The 22,154-nt window shown below is 41.3% G+C and overlaps 1 protein-coding gene and 1 long non-coding RNA gene across 7 annotated transcripts in view; one reads left to right on the forward strand and one right to left on the reverse strand.

The window, feature by feature from the left end:
- LOC106781623 (uncharacterized) overlaps positions 1 to 1,119 on the reverse strand; it is a 52,730-nt gene extending 51,611 nt beyond the window's left edge. The window contains exon 1 of the long non-coding RNA XR_002799859.2: positions 1,040 to 1,119. This is a non-coding gene — a long non-coding RNA (uncharacterized lncRNA). The remainder of the gene's footprint in view (positions 1 to 1,039) is intronic.
- POC5 (POC5 centriolar protein) overlaps positions 766 to 22,154 on the forward strand; it is a 33,655-nt gene continuing 12,266 nt past the window's right edge. Inside the window, exons 1-8 of one of the 6 annotated variants that reach the window (XM_070234665.1) lie at positions 1,258 to 1,377; positions 5,345 to 5,437; positions 13,529 to 14,041; positions 14,673 to 14,742; positions 15,640 to 15,723; positions 18,056 to 18,261; positions 19,691 to 19,867; positions 21,743 to 21,847. In XM_070234665.1, the coding sequence (XP_070090766.1) occupies positions 15,669 to 15,723; positions 18,056 to 18,261; positions 19,691 to 19,867; positions 21,743 to 21,847 (543 nt within the window). In that variant the 5' untranslated portion in view covers positions 1,258 to 1,377; positions 5,345 to 5,437; positions 13,529 to 14,041; positions 14,673 to 14,742; positions 15,640 to 15,668. Of the gene's footprint in view, positions 1,378 to 5,344; positions 5,438 to 13,528; positions 14,743 to 15,636; positions 15,724 to 18,055; positions 18,262 to 19,690; positions 19,868 to 21,742; positions 21,848 to 22,154 lie in introns of all 6 variants that reach the window. The other 5 variants (XM_070234664.1, XM_023618160.2, XM_023618161.2 and 2 more) reach the window with 5 other exon arrangements.

Raw genomic sequence — 22,154 nt, forward strand, 5'->3', positions numbered from 1 at the left:
GAATGGAGATGGCTTACCCAATGGTTTTTACGAAAATCTGGCCCCCAAAAGGGAGAGGAGAAACATGGAGCCAAGTGGCAGGAGGGCACAGGGATAGTGCATCAGTAACAACTACAGTGTATGGGGTGACCACATGGCTATTCAATTAAAAAACAGATATTTGAACTAGCTATGAATTTGTATCTATGAGCAGGAATCTGTCCTTTATAATAAGCATGGGAACAAGCATAGCTTATGCCAAAGAAACTGTTGGCATTACTTCACTGTTTGTATAAGTAGAAGTCTGGCTCTGCCAATAGGTAAGTAGGTCAACCCAGGATATGCCATCGCTATCTACGGGAAAAGAAACGGGCATCTTCACCTCCAGGTAACACAGGGAGCCTGAAAACTCACCCAGATCTCACGACTTGTTTTCCAGATTGGGGGAATCCCTTTGCCACTTGGATCCTAATGTACCTCTAGCCTTTATCTGTTGCCAGTACAAGTTGAAAGACTAGTATCTTGGATATGTTATGTGATAAGTATTTTAGATATAGCAAGTCATTTAATCTCCCTACAGCCCTTTTATGTGGGTAACATATTCCAAGGTGACAGCAAGTAGGTAGTAGAGCCGGGATATACTCATGATGATTCTAATTAGGTCGATACTCACTTCGCCAGAAGGGCCTGACTTTCAGCCTGACACATTTGACCTCAGTAGTAAAAACCCTCACTAGTAAAACATTAGTCCAGCAGTTTCTTAAAGCGTGGTCCGCAGATCGCTGCATCAGAATCACTGGCTGTGTTTGTTAAATATTCGGATTCCCCGGCCCTGCCAAAGACGGAAGGCATCAGCAGAGACAGATCAGGAACCCGCGCTTTTAAAAAGCACTCCTAGTGACTCTGTTGCAGGACACCTGCGGCCGCAGACTATTCCTACGCACGAGGACCACACGCACAGACCCTGGGCACTACCGAAAGACAAGAGCACACAGCACAGGATCACTCCAGGCCTGCTCGGCGGCGTCTAAGCAAACCCGCGCCCACAGCTGGCTCTTACCCTGCAACCGCAGAGCCGCACTGAGCACGCGCTCCCGACGCTGGGCGGGGCTCCCTGAGGCCCCGCCCTCTCAGAGCCTGCCGGCGCCGGGGGCGGGGCTCTGTTTACGTCACCTAATTCCGGCTTCTCTGCGCCGGGTCCAAGGCCCCGCCCCCTGGCCTCGAACCAATCAAACGGCAGGTTGCTGAAGCTCGGGACCAATGCGCAGGGCCGTCCTTAGTTCCTCGCTGCGGTTTGAAACTGTCAGGTGGCTGCTAAGGTAGCCGCTGCCCTCGCCCTTGCGTGAGCGGCGGGCGAAGAGGAGACGCCGGGGGACGTGTCCCGGCTTGGAGAGCGCGGTGGGTGGCGGCGCCCCGGTGGAGTGGGCTTTAAAGCGCCGCAGCTCCGGGGCTCGTAGGGCCGGGCCGGGGCGTCTTCCCGGGACGCGGGCCCCTGAGCTGTTGTGTGGGCGCGGGGCCGGGAGGTTCCCCCCGGGCGTCCGGGAGGAGGGAGAGGCGTGCCTGGAGTGTGTTGGGTGACTGTCGCCGTCGGTTCTGGCCTTTTAAAACGCAGGGGGGAAGTAACCATGGCTAGCGCCTTATTGTTTTCAAGTAAGACTTTGATTGAAACGGGTGGGTAGGACGGTGATCGGAGAGAACTTCCACCCCTTTGCTTACTCGCAGCTGCTTTCCCCTCTCTTTTGGTCCCGTCGTGGGGCGGGCTGGCGATCCCTCCTGGCCTGTCCCACCTAGCCTGTCCCCTCCTGGCCTGTGCCTCCCGTCCTGTCCCACTTGGCCTGTCCCCTCCTGTCCTGTCCCACCTGGCCTGCCCCTGCTGGCCTGCACCTCCTGGCCTCTCCCCTCCTGGGCATCCCTCCTGGCCTGTCCCCTCCTGGCCTGCCCCTGGGGCGGTGAAGGCGCAGGACGTCCCCGGCTCCCCTCGCCCGCTAGTTCATTCTGTCTCTCCCTCCTGCGTGCCCATTGATTTCGGGGACCTCTCTTTCCCTGCAGCCAGGTAGTTACCAAGACATGATTTGATTTCCCTGGCAACAGAGAAGCACTCAGAACTTTTATCTCGTGGTTTCTGATCTCTTGCCTTAGAGAATACCGTACTGAAGAGTTAGTGAGCTGATGTACATCCACCACCCTTCAAAGCAGGCTTCATTTTTCTCCTTCGTTTCTGAACCCAGAAACAGGAGGGAAAATGCTGCTGTTGTACAATTTCACACAAACTGTCATACCTTGTTGGCATCAAAGCGGGGCAGATGGAAGATGTATAGCATGTTTTCCAAAAATGTACAATATTGTACAATTAGTACGAGTACAGACTGTTTGGTCTCTGCAGGATCTGTATTCAGAAACTCTTTTTGAGGTCTGACCATACTTTTCAGCTCATTTGTATTTTGAATAATAAGCACCACCCCGCGCCCCTCCTACTGCCTACCCAGTCTGCAGACATCCTAAAGGAGTAGGTGAATGAAAATAGAAATGGACCAGTTACCAGAGTGGTGCATTTGAAGTCCGTGAAGCAGCCATTCCTTGCTGCAGATGTATGTGCTTTTTTTATCCTCCCTAATTGGCTTAACTAAAGACAGTCGCGCTGTGATTCGCTTATCGTGTGTACACGCAGCAGTACGCATTGAATAAAGTTGAAGTATCCTTTCCATAAGCTAGCCCCAACCTATGTTTCCGTTCTGATACTGCACTTTTCCCTGTGTCTGCCCTTTCTACTTCAATTTCCACATCTCTCGTTTATTTTTCAGCCCACTGTGATTGAGACCTGCTCCACTTTCCACTGAAATTGTTCAGGCAAATATCATAGCAACTTCCCAATTGCCAAATTCAGGGGACTCTGTTTAGTTCTCATCTGCCATCGGCATGTGGCTCTGACTGCTCCCTTCTCCTAGCTTTCCTGATGCTGTTCTTTCCGCTAGTTCTGCCATTTGACTTCCTTTTCTGTATTCCTTGCTGGCTCTTTTCTTCCCCTTTATATATCATTGGTTCTGGTTTTAACCCTCTTCTCACTGTGGTAGTGGTCCTTAACTTTATTAGTGTTGTAGTCCCCTCTGAACACATGTTGGAAGCTAAGGATCCTCTTCCTAGAAAAATACACGTGCATTTATTCTAAAAATGTTACACATAGTTTGGGTATATGGACCTCAGAATAAGAATCTTTCTTACACTCCTTTTGTAAGTGATCTTATCTGCTCCCTTTTTTCAGTATTTCCCATTATGCTGATTCCTCAAACTATGGTTCCACCCAAAAGCTCCAGTGCAGGGCTCTCTCACTGCTTAACCCAGGAAACACCATTCACATTGTAGCCATTGTGAATGGCAGTCCTTGGAGTGGTGCACAGCTTGATGTGTGTGTCCGTGCACTACGTACCTGCAGCTTCGCCTCCGGGCCTCACAGGCTCCTCACACCCAAATCATCTGATGTTGAACCCATTGTCCTTCCTCCCAACCTGCTCATCTTCCTACATTCCTTGCCATGGTGAGTGGCACTATCGTCCATCTCATCACCCAAGGTGGAAATCTGGAAGCCATCAACAGTTCCTCCCTTTAACCTCTTAACTGATTATTGATCATAATCTCTTATTTCTGCTGCCAAAACACAACTGTCTCAGTCATACCATCCATCCACTTCGCAGTGCTACCCCCTACATTCAGGTCCTCACTTCTCTCCTGCATTACTGCCAGAGGGAACGTTCATCTCTCGGGCTGCTGCAGTTGGCTCTCAATTGATAGCTCTTGGGGATCCCACTTCTCTAATCCATCCTGAAAGCTTCCAGAGTGATCTTTCTAAAAGGCAAACCTGATCATGTTGTCACTTGTTTAAGACATTTTAATAACTTCTCTAGAATAAGACCAAACTTTTTTTTTTTAACACTTAGAGGCATATAGTTTTATTTATAACAGCATTATTGAGAATAGCCAAAACTGAAAACAATTCAAATATGCATGAAAAAATAGGCTGGATAAATAAATTACAGTATGTTAATGCAGTGGAATACCTAACAGCAAAACAAAAACAAGCAAGCCTGCAGCTACACACAGCAACAACATAGACGAGCTTTGCAAACATACTGTTGGGCAAAGGAAGTTAGGCATAAAGTAATGCACGATTTATAAAGGTAAAAACAGGCAAAACATTTTCTAGTGTTAGATGTCAAGGTAATGGTGATCTTAGCCATGGAGGATGGAGGCAGCATTTGGGACCCGGCATGAGAAGGCCTTCTGGGGCTGGTAATGTTATATTTTTTGACCTGGGTGGTTATGTGGATGTCACACTGTTTACATAACATGACCATGATCTTCCATGATCTGGCTGCTCCTGATTCACCTGTTTCATCCTTAGCCAGGCCTTGCTTTGCGCCTTTTGCTTCAACCTGACACACTACTTATGTTCCTGGCATACATGTCTGTGCTTCTGTCTCTGCTTGTGCTGCTCTGCTCTCTGGCGTAGCCTCAGATCCTTTATCTGCCTTCCAGGTCTCAGCACCCAGGTCATCTTCTCTACTAAAACTTTCTCCAGCTCCATTCCCACTTCTTCACACCCTTGTGATCCCAACCCATGAAAATGGCTACTCCTACCTCCCTGCTTTGTACCTCTGTTGTTTTAGGGTCTAACGGTACTTTTTCACCAGTCATTTATATTATATACGTGTCTGGCCCTCTCTACAGACTGTAGGGTCCTGGAGGACAAGGACTTCTTCATCTTACAGTCCTCCCCAATGTCTTACATGTAACTGATGTTCAGATGGTTTGAATAGTCATGACTTGTCTTTTAAATAATTTATTTACTTGTTACTAAAAGTGCTTTTAATTTTTTTTTTTTTGGCTAAAACTTTCAACAATTTTTCTATGCACGTATTAGAATCTCTTGTTCTCTATAGGCTTGCTTTTCTTACAATAATACTCCCCAAAGGTAAGTTTCCCAAGCTGGGAATTTGCACAGATTGTTCCTTCAGTATCTACAGGAAAGTGCCCAGCATCGAGCTTGGCACACACTGTTGAAGAACAAAGATCACAATCTGTTATTCTGAACAAGCCCCATTGCAGATTTTCCTGAGGAGCCTCCACTTTTCTTTAACCTTCTGTGTTTTTTTCTCATCTCCTTCACTACCTTACAAACTCACTGATGGTGGGGATTGAGTCTTAACTCTTTCTTCTTGCCCAGTGATTTCATCTGTGGATGCTCAGTGTGTTGAGTGATTGTTGTTTCCAGGTTAGGATGTGGTTACACTTATGTATATATCTAGAAAACATTTTATTTTCCTAGAAATATCAAGGAAAAAAACCTAAAGTTGCTTCTACTCTTTTATAGTGTTTGTGCAGAATGTCGTCAGATGAGAAAGGCTCACTTCCAGTTGTGCCAAATGACCCCGACCCAGGCAGTTCTGTTTCTTCAGATCTTCAGGTAGGAAGACATGTCTAAGTTTGTTGTGACTTATGTGTTTTAAACAGGTGATAATATGAGAGAAAATGAAGAGTACATTTTTCATTCACTCAAGCCATTTACATTAATATTTATAATGTGTATGTAATATATATCAACTTATCGTAATATCAAACTTTAGGAATCATTTTAAAAACCTTGGGAAATAGCTTACATTGTTTTAACCTTTCAGAAAATAATCGTGAACTCTTCAAACACTCTTGTACAAAGGCTTCAAGCAACACAATGAAAGGAGAAGCTGAAAATCTCAAGAAACTCTTTTTCTTGAAAAGAGTTGTAGCTGTCTCTTTGTAGCCATCTCTTATGAATGTTGCTTTCACTTTAATGCAAATTAGTACAATATCAAAACCTCCAAAGTTCTGGGGCCCCAGATGCCCTAGTGTTCTCCTCAAGGTTCTAGTCCCTGTTGCCACAACATTCGGCACATTCTGCTGCCCAGGACCTGGACAGTGACAGATAAATTGACTATAGAAGGTGTAGTTTTTACATGAACTGTTTTAAATCTCTTTTGTTTATAAGTTTTTGTCATCACAAATATGGATTCAGATTTCTAGAGTAGATTTTAATTGAGAAAATACTGACGTGGTATATCTTGAGTTTTATAGTTATATCACTTAAGAGGGAAAAAGTTGGACGTGATGTTTATGCCTAAGTAGAGTAACTTGTTATTGGCACTGTATATGAGAAAAGCTTTAGGAAAATATTTTATGAAACGGATGTGTTCCTTTAATTGAAATTACAGATTTAGAAATTGGGAAGCTATTGGAAAAATATCTGTGAAGATTTGCTAGGATAAAAGTACAGTCATGCGTTGCTTAACGACGGGGATACATTCTGAGAAATGCGTTGGTAGGCGATTTTGTCGTTGTGTGACCATGATAGAATGCATTCTCACAAACCTAAATGGTACAGCCTGCTACACACCTAGGCTGTATGGTACTAATCTTATGGGACCACTGGCATGTATACAGTCTGTCATTGACTGAAACCTGTTGTACAGCACATGACTGTGCTGGAATTGTGGCAGAGATGTTTCATCCTGGTCTTCCCTTTGGATGGTACCTCTCCCGCTTAGAGCTCTTTTTAGGTGACAGTGCTTTCCTACACCCTTCATCTCTGCCTTGTCCAAACTTCCTCATGAGAGAACTGATCAACTCATTTATACTTATGATATTGTGATTTATAGGAAGAAATACATATTTGGTCTTCATCCCTGTTTCTGGCACATAGCTCCTAAAACTATTGGAATTGTCCAAGTGATAAGAGTGATAAAGGTCTTGTTAAGTTAATAAGGTGACTTTTGGACCTAAGGATGGGGGCTGGTTGTGAGAGGAGCCAACCCCGTGAATGGAGGGTTGGAACTTTCAGTCTCACCCCTGACCTCTGAGAAGGGGAGGGGCTGGAGATTGAGTTCAATCACCAGTGGCCAATGACTTATCAATTGTGTCTATGTAATTGGGCCTCCATAAAAACCCAAAGTGAGAGTTCAGAGAACTTCTAGGTTAGTGACCGTGTGGAGGTACTGGGCAAGTGGTATGCTAGGAGAGGGCGTGGAAGCTCCATGCCCCTTCCCCATGCCTTGCCCTGTGCATCTCTTCAAGCTGGCTGTTCCTGAGTTAGATCCTTTTATAATTAAGTGATGATCTGGTAAACACAATGTTTCTCTTAGTTCTGTGTCCTGCTCTAGCAAATAATCAGCCCAAGGAGAGGGGGTCGTGGGAACCTATGATTTATAGCCAGTCAGTCAGAAGCACAGGTGACAACTTGGACTTGCACTTGGCATCTGGAGTTGGAAGCGGGGTCAGTCCTGTGGGACTGAGCCCTTGACCTGTGGGATCTGATGCTGTCTCCGGTGAATAGTGTCAGAATTGAGTTGGACTGTAGGACGCCCAGCCAGTGTCTGAGAATTGCTTGTTGATTGTGGGGGAAAAAAACCCACACAGTGTAATTTTGGGGTCTAGAACCCTTTAATACTAGATTGTAAACATCCTATAAGACCTCAAGTTTTCATTTTGTCAGGAGACAAAGCTTTACATCAGAAGAATAAATCTTTCAAGTAGAATTTAAGAGGGAGGGGTAAGAATCTTTTAGACATGCCAGAAATCATTTTGTGTTATTGGTTCCTTGTTTAGAGTGTCAGTCCAACAGAGATTCTGTTTATTAGTGACCCTCAATTTACCACCCTACTGTTTCTTGACTACAGTTGAAAACCTGCCCATATTACATTACTGGAAACGTTTCATAATATAAATACCGCAAATAATATATACTTTTACATATACAGTAAATATGTAACACTAAACATTTGATACAATAGCCCCTCATAAATCAATGTTCCTCTTAAGGGAGTTTTCATTACTGTCTCAGTTATGTGAGTGCTCCATAAAACTGTCGATTATAAATGCTGAAGGATGGGCAGCATCCATGGTGCCTTTCACTGATAACTTCCTCTCAGCACAACTCCAAACTGTCGACCAGTTGCCCTCCTGACCTCCCTTGCTATGTATGGGTTCAGCTATGTTTTACGATCACATCAGCCCAGCTATTGTGGGTGAGGGTGCAAAATTACAAGTTTTTGTTTCTATTCTAGGATCTTGTTTGCCTTAAGACAGGCTGTCTTTGACAGTTAAATAAGACAATATTACTTATTTTGATCATTAACTAAAAATCAGCCATTTGAGGGCTGGCCTGGTGGTATAGTGGTTAAGTTTCCACACTCCACTTTGGTGGCCAGGGGTTCACGGGTTCGGATCCTGGGCGCAGAACTAGCACAGCTCGTCAAGCCACACTATGGCAGCATCCCACATAAAATAGAGGAAGATTGGCAACAGATGTTAGCTAAGGGCCAATCTTCCTCACTCCCCCCTCCCCAAAAAAAACGCCCTTTTGGCCTATATCTGCATATATGAAACTAAAATCGTTGTTTAAATAACTGATTTTTAAAATCTTTCCTTAAAATGTATATATATACATTGTATACTATTATTATATACCTAGTGATCACCCCTTTAACTCATAGTAATTGTTGTGGGAACTTTGAAATATATATTCGCATCTTTTTTCCTTTTCAGAAGTCAGACTAGGGAAGCTACAGTAAAACCGCTGACCTCTACTTCCCCTCCATTCCTACAGGGACACTTTATTTCTATGGTACTAACTGAGCCAAGCTGACTTGGCTAACTATAGTTGTAATTGCCACCAGAGGAGAAGCGAAGGAGGGTAAAGTTGCTAAAGAGTTGATTGACCTCAAAATACAAATAAAAGATAGCCACTATATTAATACCATAGACAGGGTGGCTTAAGCAACAGAAATTTATTTTCTTGCAGTTCTGGATGTGAGAAGTACCACATCAAGGTCTGACAGGGTTGGTGTCTGGTGATCACTCTCTTCCTGCCTTGCAGATGGCCACCTTCTCGTGGCCTTTCCTCAGTGCACGTGTGCAGGGCGAGAGCGAGCGCACTCTCTGTTGTCTCTTCTTATAAGATTACTCATCCTATTGGATCATGGCCCTACTCTTATGACCTCATTTAACCTTTTTATTTAATCACTTCCTTAGAGGCCCAATCTCCAAATACAGCTACACTGGGGGTTAGGGCTTCAACATAGGAATTTTGGGGGAACACAAACATTCAGTCCATAACAGCCACACTCTTACATGTTCTGTGCCAAAATCAAGTTTGCTTTGGCTCTTTGGGAAGTATAAGAGGGTGATGTTTTGACTGCTTTGGCAGGAACCAAATAAGAGTGGTTTAAGTGAGTGACAAAATTTTTTTCTGTCTCATAAAAATTTGAGTTGGGGGGCTGGCCCCATGGCCGAGTGGTTAAGTTCGCGCGCTCCGTTGCAGGCGGCCCAGTGTTTCGTTAGTTCGAATCCTGGGCGCGGACATGGCACTGCTCATCAGACCACGCTGAGGCAGCGTCCCACATGCCACAACTAGAAGAACCCACAACGAAGAATACACAACTATGTACTGGGGGGCTTTGGAGAGAAAAAGGAAAAAATAAAATCTTTAAAAAAAAAAAAAATCTGAGTTGGTACATAGTCTTGTGGCCATCTGAGGACCCAGTCTCTTCTCTGTTGCTCTGCCATGCCCTAGGGTGCTGACCATGATTGCATTGTCAGGTTTTGGCTTACTGCCACCTCTAGCCCATGGGAGGAGCTGACTAGGAAACAAGCAGCTTCCTTTTTAAGGACTTGTACACATCATTTCCATTCAGATCCCATAGACCAGGTCTCTTGGCTGCACCTGCTGCAAGGGAGGCTGAGAAATGTCGCTGGGTGGCCATTTGCCCAGGTCAAACCCTGGAGTTTTATTAACTTAAAGAAATAAAGGAAATAGATGCTGCTGGACTCTTAGCCGTCTCTACCATAGGTAGTTATTGTACTTGAAATTGTATACATTTTGCTAGTTAGCTTATTAGGACTGACTCATACATTCAGGTTTATAGGAACCAGTGAAATATCTTGTGTATGGCCTCAATTTATCAGACTATTTGGGAATTTCCTTTTATTGTAAAAACTGGAAAACTGATATGGTTCAGGAAGTGTATTTTTAAAATTAAAACATATTTAAATCTCTTTAAAGAATTACAGTCATTTTTGTCAACATAAAAATTAAATGTATCTCTGATATTCTAAATGATTTTTTTCTAATAAGAGCCTTCTACCTCAGTGGTAACCATTATGTGAAATACTAACTTTTATTTCCTATCAGGAAATGTAAGTTTAAAACCCAGACATGTTTATTGTTGTGAAGGGTACATCACTGACAAAGGAGTTGCCTGTAGCAACATGAAAGGGAGTCTGATGATTGAGCTGTCTAAAGGTTCTCTCTGTGGAATATCTCTCTCTGTTTCTCTTCTGTCATTAGCCTTAATATGTGTAAAAGTCTGTATTTGCTATAACTAACATTTACAGTATATAAGTAATCTATGTTAAACATGTGAAGGTTGAAACTGAAACCAAGTCACTCTTTTACATTTAATTATGCTAAAGACAAGCAGTTTTCAAAGATCTACAAGCATAAACCCTTTTTTCAAACAATTTTACTTCAAATTCCAGTATAAAAAGATTAAAGCAGTACTATGTTGTGTAAATTTATTTCATAAATTCAAATTTGTGACATTTACTTCTCACAAAGGCAGTTAGCAAAAAGGATGAAGCCACCTTGATAAACGTGCATGTGCACTTGGGGGGTGATGGAAGAGCAGTGCAGGTATTTATAAGGCTAGATGTCCAATTTGCTTCTGTATTTTGCTTGGATTACATAATATCAGGAAAATTCTGATTCTCAACATAAGTAGTTGAAAATGGTAGCTTTTTAATAGCATATCTTATCTTCAGTTTAAGTGACCCAAAGCATAAAAAAGAATAGATAGAAAATTTTTGATTCACTGTTGAATCACCAACAAAATCAATCGCATTTTCAAACTCTTTATCATAGATGTAAAATTCACACAAGATGCTCTCAAAAGACTCAAACTTAGAATAAGTGCTAAAACTCTTTGTACTATGATAAGCATGTGACATAGCACAAAGTCGTTTGCTATTGCTCAGCTCATCACTCTTGTGTCCTAAGGAGGTACTGGCCCCAGCAGATGTGCATGAGTTTGAGTGGTTTGTAGTTTATGTGGCCCACATGTGTTATAGTTGTCTGCTCACTTGTACAGTTTATATGAGCAGATGTGTACAGGTGTGAATTTAAAACAAAAAATAAACTTGTGCAGAGCTACATCCCTCCAATCTATGACATGGTTATAAAAATTTGACATATGTACATCAATAGCAGGAACAGTTTTATTCCAACCAACACAAAATTTAAGAGAATGACATCAGCATCATGGCAGAGTGAGCTTATCACTTAGACTTTCCCCACTAAGATGCAATGGAAAGGACATTCATAAACCAACAGAGGACATTCGCATAACACAATAAACATCTGAGAGACCCACACAGCCATACATCTGAAGGTGCAGGAGCTGGACCCCTGGGAGGAAGTAGAAGGAGGTAAGGGGATCTCATCTCCCTCCCCCACAGCAATCTAGGGCACAGAACTGCATGTGGCTCTGTGAGATGAGTGGGGACAGGCAGCTCTCTTCAGGAACACCTTCACTCTCCAAGCTGCCTCCCAGCCATGGGAAAGCCCCACACAGAGGAGGCCAAGGAATTGCAGGGGTGTCTTCGTCAAGCCAGCTCCCCAGGAGATCAGCTAGCAAGGGCATAGCGGGAACGCCCCCGGGATTGCACACATGAAACAACGCACCCCTCCACACACCCCGCACACCAGCTCGGCCAGTGCAAGGGATCCCCACCAGAGCTCATACACATACATTTGTAAAGCAGCAGCAGGGAGTGGGCAATAGCAGATGTGCTGTGTCACCATAGATTCCAAAGGACAGGCACAGACACCAGGGATCATGGTGGGCTCAAATACACAGTTCATTCTCCCCTGCCCCCACCATGGTGGCAGGTGGAATCTGTGACCAGATACTTCCACCATGTGAAGGCATAAATCCACCCCAGGAAATAGTATGAAAATGTGTTTTAATACTCCAGACCAGAAGGAAAAATGACAAGCACCTAGAAATCAATCCTGAAGGCACAGCAATTTGCAATCTAAATGACAGAGAATTCAAAATAGCCATCATAAAAAAAACTCAATGAGTTACAAGAAAATTCAGGAATGCAGTTCAATGAAATTAGGAACAAAATTAATGAACGGAGGGAATTCTTTACAAAAGAGATTGAAACTAAAGAAAAACCCATCAGAAATGTTGGAGATGAAAAACACAATGAATGAGATAAAGAAAAATCTGGAGTCCCTGAATAACAGAGCTGATATTATGGAGGACAGAATTAGCAGCTTTGAGGACAGAAATATAGAAATGCTTCAGATGGAAGAGGAGAGACAACTAAGACCAAAAAGAAATGAAGAAATTCTCTGAGAAATATCCAACTCAATAGGAAATGCAACATAAGGATCATAGGTATTCCAGAGGGAGAAGAGAAGGAGAAAGGAACAGAGAGCTTGTTCGAAGAAATAATAGCTGAGAACTTCCCAAACCTTAGAAAAGAGCTAGATTTACAAGTAAAAGAAGCTAACAGAACTGCTAATTATATCAATGTAAAAAGGCCTTCTCCAAGGCATATTTAGTAAAACTGGCAAAAAATGACAGGGAAAAAATATTAAGGGCAGCAAGGCAGAAGAAAATAACATACAAAGGAACCCCTATCAGGCTTTCAACGGATTTCTCAGCAGAAACCTTGCAGGCCAGAGGAGAGTGGAATGATATGTTCAAAATTCTGGAAGACAAAAACTTTCAGCCAAGAATACTCTATCCAGTGAAACTATCCTTCAGATATTATGGAGAAATAAAAACTTCCCCAGATAAACAAAAGCTGAGGGAGTTCATCACCACAAGATCCCCCCCCCAACCCCCGCTACAAGAAATGACCAAGAAGGCCCTCGTATCTGAAAAAAGAAAAGGGTTTACAAAGCCTTGAGCTTTATCTTTAATGTTATAATTGTTTGTTAACCTGTCCTGATAGAGAGCTGCAATTTTCTCGTTTTGTCTGCCTGTTTATCTACCTTTCATCCCTAGGCCTGCCTGTTGTGCAGTCTTTGAACCACAGTTCAGAAGCTCAGAGCAGGGGCTGGTGTCTCTGCCCGCCTGCAGGCAGCTGCCCGTGGAGGGAGGGCTCTTCTGTGCCGCAGGTGCTGATTGGCTTTAGGGAACGACTCTGGTGATCTTTGTGTTACCTTCGTTAAGTCCACATGCTGAAGGAATCTGGATACCAAGGCACCATCCCTAGAAGAGATTGGGGTTGGTATATTTGTTGAATTTTTTTTTAAGAATTTTACTTACCACAACAGAGTAAGTAAATGATGATGAATGAAAAACATAAATCACAAGTCCGCATCCCCACTACCTGGGAACACCGCTGTGAGAACTGAAGTGGAGGACATCTTTGGCTCTGCCTCTGTGGTTCTTTTGCCTGAGTGCTCGTTGTGACAGTGATGTAATACACGTTTATTATTGGCTTCTCGTAGGAGGAGTATGAAGAATTGCTTCGCTATGCTGTAGTGACTCCAAATATTGAATCAAGTGTTTCACAGCCGTCTCGTTCTAAGGGAGAAGTGGTGCCAGATGGTAGAGTTCCTCCTGTAATTGATGATATTCTCGATAATCAAGGTTATGTATATTTTTCAAGATATCTCTTAATTTAAGATGTTATTGAGCTTATCAATTCTGTTGACTTATGATTGTGGAAATCTTCTCCAGTGATTCTTTCCAGTCAATGGTGTGTATTGCTATCATCTGGGGGGAGTTTTTACATTTTATTTTGTTATTCTTGGCTCTTATATGACAGCTGAATTTTTATTTGAACTTAGTTTGACTATTACTTTTATGAAAAGTGATTAAGCATCTTGTAGCAACAGCATGTCTCTTAGTGGAGTTGTACCTCTGTACTTGTTCCAGTGGTTATCTGCCAGGATTATCTTGGAAATGAAATGCCAAAGCCCCCAGATGAAAGATGGCCCATGGGTAGTCCTTAGAACCCCGTAAGTTTATGAACCATGTGCTCGGACTTTGGCAGTGGTATTTATATGGGCGTGGAGGACCATTGGGATGATCACCACAAAGGTGAATCCATCTTTGGACCATTTCAGTGACAGAATTGAGAACTAATACAAACTGGGATGTATGTTGATAGATGAGTGAAAAGTGGAGAAAGGAGGATAAAGCTCCTTTTACCTGTTTGTTCTTTATTCAGTAAAGTATAAGATCTCAAACAGCTCACTCTAAATAAGTATTCTTTCAAAGGACACAGAAAGCCCTCCTAAAATAGGCAGTTATTAATGATAGGCATAACTCCAAGGATTCCTCCTTGAAGGCCCATGACAAAGCCTACTCAGAGTGAGCAAGCTCCTGGGTTTTTGGTAAGCCATAGACCTAGTGTCTGTGGTCCCTCTCCCTCTGTAGACATGGAGTTTTCATTGCTCCTCAATGTTCAGCCTGCTGCACTGGATCGACAAATAGGACCAGAACCTTAAAATATCTATATTTATTCTACCACTGAAATATTCCCTCACTGAGTATTTTCTACCCAAATTTTCTTGATCTTCAAGAGATATGACCCTTGGATTTATTTGTTCTACATCAGTGATCTTGACCATGTTTTGATTACACCAGTACGTCAACATGCAGTTCCTGCTGAGCAAACCCAGAGTGCTGCCTGCCCTCTTACAAGTGTAGACAGGCCGTGAGTGTGTTAGCCCTCCACCCCTGCCCTGAAGGTAGTCCCTGACAGCTTGCTTCCTTTTCCCTTGGCTACAGTACTGCTGTACTGTTTTTCCCACTGACTCCGCACCAGAATTCCTTCCTGGCCCCACCTTTCCAGCCTTCAAGGTAACCACTTGGGATCTAAGACCCCTGCTCTTTTCTAACATGTAAAGTATTTATTTGTTTATGTTCTGCCTTTTCCAAAAAGGATTTGAGATCTAAGCCTACAATATGCAGTGAATTTAGATATCTTGATTCACATGTAGGCTTGGTTAGAATGGACCATGTAAATTTATCATCACATTCTCTTTATTCTTGGGGTTGCCATTGCTTAGGATGAGTAGGGTGTGTCGAAGTTGGCAAAGTAAGTATAAGCCTCTGACACACCATTCTTGTGAGGTCTTTCCTAGTTTCCTTTTCACCACCATATATTGACTAAAGTTCCTGAGGTGAAAGTAGGGAAGTCCCTGTTTTGGGGGAACCAGTGTCGCTTTAGTTTGATTGCAGCTAATGAAAGGCATCAGACCCCTGGAAATATCCAAAGGTGTGAGATAGCGTAGTGTTTTCTAAGTTCTGATGTCGTTTGTCCACTTCTTCTGTTAGTGTGAACTGAACGCTGTAGTGGACTGAATTCTCTTTCATCCGTATTTGTTGAGTGAAATTGAGCTTGCTAATGAGACGATAAGCCCTTTTCTAGTCTCAGATTTTTTTCTTGCTTCTCGTTCTTCATCTTAGTTTTCCTGTGTTCCCAGCATGTTGTTTTTGCTTGCTCTAAACTCTTACTTGTGTACTGCTACTTCCTTGAATTAGGAATGTATGATTAGGCATTTAAGAGGAATTTGGTTTAATTCATAAAAAACTTCTTTCTTTTCAGCAGGAAATAGCTCTGTAGTAAGAGAAACAAGGATGGAAGTTGGAAAAGGATGTGACTTCAATATATCAAGTCATTCAAAAACAGATGGTATGACTTTACCTTAGCTTGTTTTTATTCAAAATCTCTCTAAGATGTTACTGAGCTTATTCAGGCTGTTGGCTTCTGATGGTGAGCATCTTCTCCAGGGGTTCTTCTCAGTCAGTGGCGTGGATCACTGTCACCTGGGGACTTTTCACATCTTCTTGTTATTCTTGGCTCTTATATTACAGCTGGAGTTTTATTTGAACTTTCTTTGACTATTATAAAAAGTCATAAAGTTAAAACAACACTGTAGCAAATGCATGTCTCTTAGTGGAGTCGCGCCTCTGTACTTGTTCCAGTGGTTGTATGCCAAAATGACCTTCAAAACGAGATGCCCAAGCCTAGCATTTTGCAGTCTGATGAACATTGTCTATGTAGTAAGAGGAATAATTTCAGCATATTACTTATTGGCAATATTTAAAATGCTATTGTTTCTAATTTATTAAGAATATTTAAAATAGTACAATTAAGACTAATACAAATTAATGTATTGTAGTGTGTAGCATCCTTAAAACTGCTAGGTTAGAGAGCAAATATTTTAAAAGATTTAATGGGATGTCAGATAATTTGGCCAATTTAGATTTTTTCATAAAACAATGCCATATTTCCCAACTTTCAGGCATTTGTGTACCAACTTAATGGTTTTTGTCCTATCTTTAATACTACCTGTTCTATCAAGGAAAATTTATACCTGTCATTACTGATTATAGCATAAAATTAATATACACTTATTACAAATAGAAAGCAATGGTAAAAATAAATGCAGTTATTTTTGTATTTTATATGTAAAATATAAAGTTATATATATATAAAGTGTATTTATATATAATTTAAATGAAGTTATTAAATTTTGGTTAAATGCTGTTGGTGGTGTGTTCTGCTTTCCTTATTGAAAGGAGAGATTAGCAAGGGTTACAGTTCTTGAAAGCGCGCTAGCTCCAGACTGGAACTTCTTTGACGTGGAACGCCTTTCTTACTGTGTGATTCTCTGTCATTTAGTGTGCGGGCCATTTCAGCCACCACGTAAGACATGCCACTCTCCTTTAGCTTCCTCCCTTGTAAATGAAAATCTTGGGCAGTGTAGTTTCTGAAGGGCCTTCCAAGTTTTCAGTGATATGATTCTGTTTTTTTAAGGTGAATGTATATTTTTAAAAAATATAGAGCCTATTGCTTTTCCATGAGTGTAGGTCTAGTTGGTAAAATCTATAAAAGAGAATAATATTCGTGTACTTTGTCATTCTGCCTTATTCTTTGGGTTCCTTGACCACCTTCAGAACGTGGAGATAGTGTTTCATAGTGTGAGCAGCCTGAGCAGTTTGTTGATAGATTTGTTATACAAAATACATATATTTGAGAATGATTTTCCCTTTTGGAAAGAATTCTTAAAAGATCTGCTTTCAAGTAACAAGTCCTATGGTAGGTTTATCTTTGATTCATTCAGTGAGGAAGAGAGGAAAGCCCTTCAATCTTGGTTATCAGGACACTTGTAACAAAAGTGAGAAACGTGAAAAATGATGATTTATAGTCTCTATTCCAACATACATGTCATAAAATAGTAACTCTTCCTATTTTGTACTTTTTAAAGATAGATCCCAGTCCTCTTCCTGGCTGTGGGTCTCCCTGATCCCCTTTCCCACCCATCTTCGCGTCCCCCAGGCACAGGGGCAGGGCTGGGAGTTAGGTATATGTATACACACATAGAGAGAGAGGTATATATTTCTCACCGAGGTGTTCAAGGCTAACAGGGTGCCTTACAACTGAGTATCTGAGCAACTAAATTGCTGGTCTCTTCCTACTTATAGTATTGCTTTTTAGCAGTGTTAAAACTCCTCCCCGTGTTTTACATAAGGTAATAGTGACCTATATACAACCATCTGACCTTGGTCAATTACTTAACTGTTTTTGAACCTCAGTTTCCTTAACAGTAAAATGGAGAGGATAATAGCTGTTTCTTAGGGTAGCATGGATTATAAGAGCTAATCTGTAGGAAGTTTTTATTACAGGAACATAGAAAGCACCTAGTAAATGTTAATATGATGAAGTGGGTGTTAATACTTTCAGCTCAGGCTGGACCTGGCTGCACAGAGCATTGTTATTTGGGATAGAGGTCATTTGTGGGAGGAGAGAGGTGTGGGAGTCATCTCATGCTGGTCAGTCCTACATCAGTGACAATATTGAAATGAAAAATAGCCAGATTAAGTACACTGAAAGGTCATTTCTCTGCATTTTTGTCGGCCTCCATAGGTAGCTGATATCTTCTAGCCTTCTAATATGACTCCTTACTGATTTGGGTTCTTTTCAATTTGGTTTGACCGCTACTACTTTTCTTTTATTCTAGGATTGTCACCAGTGTCATCACCAAGGAAGCCTTCTCACCCGGTCATGGACTTTTTCAGTTCTAATCTTTTAGGCGATTCTTCCTCACCAAGGTCTACTTCTAGTCCTGCAGATGTCCATGAAATAGTTGTGAGCGATTTTCTTATTTCAGATGAAAATCTCGAGAAGATGGAAAATGTACTTGATCTTTGGAGTTCAGGTCTTAAGGTATTACAGTTGTTCAGTTACACTTGTTTAATATGTAGTGTAACAGTTTTGCTCTCGATTCCACCATTTATTCTTCTTTTCTTTTAATTAAAAGGTTAAAAAACACAAAAATCTTTGGTTTCCCAAGATCAGTCCAGCATCTTAAATCTGTGCTTCTCCTTCTTTAATGTCCGTACGAATCGCCTGGGGGTCCTGTTAACTTGCGGCTCCTTAGTCAGTTGTTTGGGCCAGGGTCCGAGGTGGTGCACTTGCAACAAGCTCCCAGGTGATGCTACTGGTTCAGAGACACACTTTGAATAGCAAGACTTTAAATAGTTGCTGGAACAGCTCTGCGTCTTCCACTGAATTTCTCAGGTGTTTTGAAAGGTTCGGCGTGTGTGAGTGAGACACCTGTTGACCCTTTACAATGTCACAGCTGTGACAAATGGAAATGTCTCCTTTTATATGAAACTTAAGAGCCAATTTTAATAACGTGTATTCATTTTATAGGCACTCTAACAGCAACCACAATATATACCTGATAAATTTATAAAAATTGATTTTTAGTTTGGTGATATTAGTGGCCTCTAAGTAAAACAAAGAATTATGGAAATGGCAAGTTTTTTGCTATTTAAAAAAATAATGGAGAAAATGAAAGTTTTTCTCAAACATAGTTTGAGAAGACTAAGCTCAATATTCACATACATGGAGAAATTATGGTCATGAGATTTCTGTGACATTTATATTTCTCTGTTATTTGGAACCTTAAATTCTAGAAGTAATCTTTTAGTATAATTTCTGTCATTTTCTCCCCATGACCAGGCTTCATATTCTAATCATGGCATGAGTTCTTTGGAGTGGTGTCCCACCAGCCATTTAAATTCTAACTGTATTGTTGTCCGATTTTTTTTTATACCATGATTATTTGGTCCTTTTATTTATACCAGGCAGTAGGGTAAAGCGGGATCAGACATGGCAGTTGGTTGTCAGGTGACGGCTATGAGAGGGGTTTGGGGGAAGAAAGCGTCGGCTCCCATGTGTCCCAGTGTCCCCTCTGTCTGTATGGCTCCCAGTCCTGTGGTGCAGCCGAGGCCTTAGCCCCGCATTTCTTTTTTCCTTGATCCATCTTAAGATGGCCATTTATGTCCTTGAATAAACAAAGGACCTGTTTATTGGTAGATGAGACCTGAATTTTTTTTTAATGACAACAAGATTACATACAAAGTAACTTAAAATAGGAAACAATCCATGTCCTTAGTACCGTCAGTGTGCCCAAAGAGCCATGACTGTCCAACTGCAGACGTTTTCATTAGTGTGTTCTGAGTTTTTGAATAGCTCTTATGTTGATTGCTTCTTCTGTTTTTTTCTGTAATGTTTCTTAATTTAGTGTAATTTTGGGAAGCAGTATTAAGGAACAAACTACTTAATTGTCAGTATACTTATCTTTCAGACAAACATCCTATCTGAACTAAGTAAATGGAGACTTAATTTCATTGACTGGCACCGAATGGAAATGAAAAAAGAGAAAGAAAAACATGCAGCACATTTGAAACAACTGTGCAGCCAGATCAACAGCTTGAGGGAGCTGCAGAAGGCTTATGAAGTCTCCATTGGGAGAAAAGACGAGGTCTTCTTCATTCGCTTTCCTTTTAACTGAGAGTCAGTAAATGTCTTGCTAGGTGATAAATGCCGGGAACTAATGATTATTTAGGTCATAACAAGATGTAAAGGAAAAAATCTCTTCAGAAACTGGTAGAAAAACAGATACATAGAAATAAGATTTATTCTTCCTATAAAGCATGCCAGGTTCATGTCAATTTATCTTTGCCATCAGCTTTGGTGTTCTTGAAGTTTTAAGAGTGCGTGCTAAGTATGGGAACTCTAGTTTTTTCTTCCTAATTTTTTCTTTTCTTCCTAACTGCCCTTAAGAGAGTCAGGAGACCAGCCCCATGGCGTAGTGGTTAAGTTCACACGCTCTGCTTCAGCAGTCTGGGGTTCACAGGTTCGGATCCCGGGCACAAACCTGCACACCACTCATCAAGCCATGATATGGCAGTGTTCCACATACAAAATAGAGGAAGATTGGCACAGATGTTAGCTCAGCGACAATCTTCCTCAAATAAAAAGAAGAAGATTGTCAACAGATGTTACCTAAGGGCCAGTCTTCCTCATCAAAAAAAGAAAGAGAGAGAGAGAACATCAGGGAGCCAGCATTACCCACGTTTTAAACTATCCTTTTAGGGGTTATTTACGTATCTCACATTCTGTTTGTGATATGTCTTTCTTCATTTTATTGATAAACACAGAGAGCACCTTTTATTTCACTTTCTGTTAGCCTCTTAAGAACTTGGGAGTAAGGTTCAAGTCTGTGCTAATTTGTGCCTCCTGACAGCACCCTGAACAAAGCAGATGGGCAGCCAGGAGGGTGGTGGCTTTCAGAGCAGACGCCTCAGCTCCTCGTCTGCAGACACTGTGCTCACCGCTTTCATGAACTAGATAAAGATGATGTTTTTAAAAGTATACACTTCTTTTGGTGTTGCAGTGTAGAATATAAAATTGAACATTTTACATGGTTTACTTTTTTGAAACAATAGATATTAATGTCAGCCATTTTCTCTATTACCCTCAAAACAGTCCTAAGGTTTTTAAATACTTTAAATTTAATTTTTTTATTTCAAAGTGTCACACAGAAAAAGAGTGTACACCTCTGTCCAGTTTTTGAACACGAATAAACTGTACAGCAATGTGCCACCATGCAGCTTAAGAAATAGAATGTACCAGTCTCTGAGAATGGGTGCCCTTTTCCACTTTTGAATTTATTTAAAGAAGGACCAGAATAAATGTCTCAGTAAATGTGCCCAATTTACTAAGTCTCTTTTTGATGTGGCCGTTTTAGATAGATATTTCAGTTAGTCACTTCTTTCTAAGAGAGAATATTATCTTAGGATTTAAAAGCTTTCGTAGATTCTTTTTTAAAAAAGAGCAAGAATAATATCACTGAGGAAGTACACCAAAGTATAACTATTGTTTTCTTTTGCGAGTTTGTTGAATCCAGAAAATCATTAAACAGTTGTTGAGAAACTTCTAATCAAGGTACTAGAGGTATTGAGGGACTAGAAAGACATTTAAAACCTGGTCCCTGCCCTCAAGTCTAGTAAATAAAGACTTTCTGTATATGTGGGAAAACTTTCAAATGTGTAGTTGTCTGTCTTGAATTAAATGTCAATGACCATATTAATTTTCATACACATAAACTTTTTTTGGTGATTACCAAGACACAACGAGAATTGTTTCCTCTCTTGTTCCCCTTCGTTCATTGATGTGTAGTGCATCCGAGTTGAGGAGAGTTTGGTCTTTTTAAAGATAAGACTGAGATGAGGCTGGATGAATATAGTAGCGATCCACTGGTATTCTCTCTAGCATTTTTTGATATGTGAGGAAATGCCTTTACCAATTGCTGTTCTTGTAACATCACAATAATTGGGTTAATTGCTGTTTACAGGTGATTTCTAGCTTGTCTCATGCCTTAGGCAGGCAAAAGGAAAGGATAGAATTGATGAGAACGTTCTTCCACTGGCGAATTGGCCACGTCAAATCTCGACAGGACGTAAGTGCAAAATGAAAAGACTGACAAGATATGAGACCTCCGCACTAAGAGGGTTTAGGATCGCGGATTAGAACCCTTGTTAAAGTCAAAGAAAGATTTGTTTTCTAATAAGTCAAAATGAATTTACAATTTAACGTTGCTTTTATTTCAAAGGATTTTGGTATAATTTGGGAAAAAAATACCTCTTATATTTTATAGACCTATTGGTATATCATTTCCTACTTCATAGTAGGTTAATAAGGATTGTACCTAAATTACAAATGTCCTGGTAATGGAACCACTTGAACAGATTTGACCCCAGACGTGA

Source organism: Equus caballus, chromosome 14 (assembly GCF_041296265.1).
Source record: "Equus caballus isolate H_3958 breed thoroughbred chromosome 14, TB-T2T, whole genome shotgun sequence".
NCBI lineage: Eukaryota > Metazoa > Chordata > Mammalia > Perissodactyla > Equidae > Equus > Equus caballus.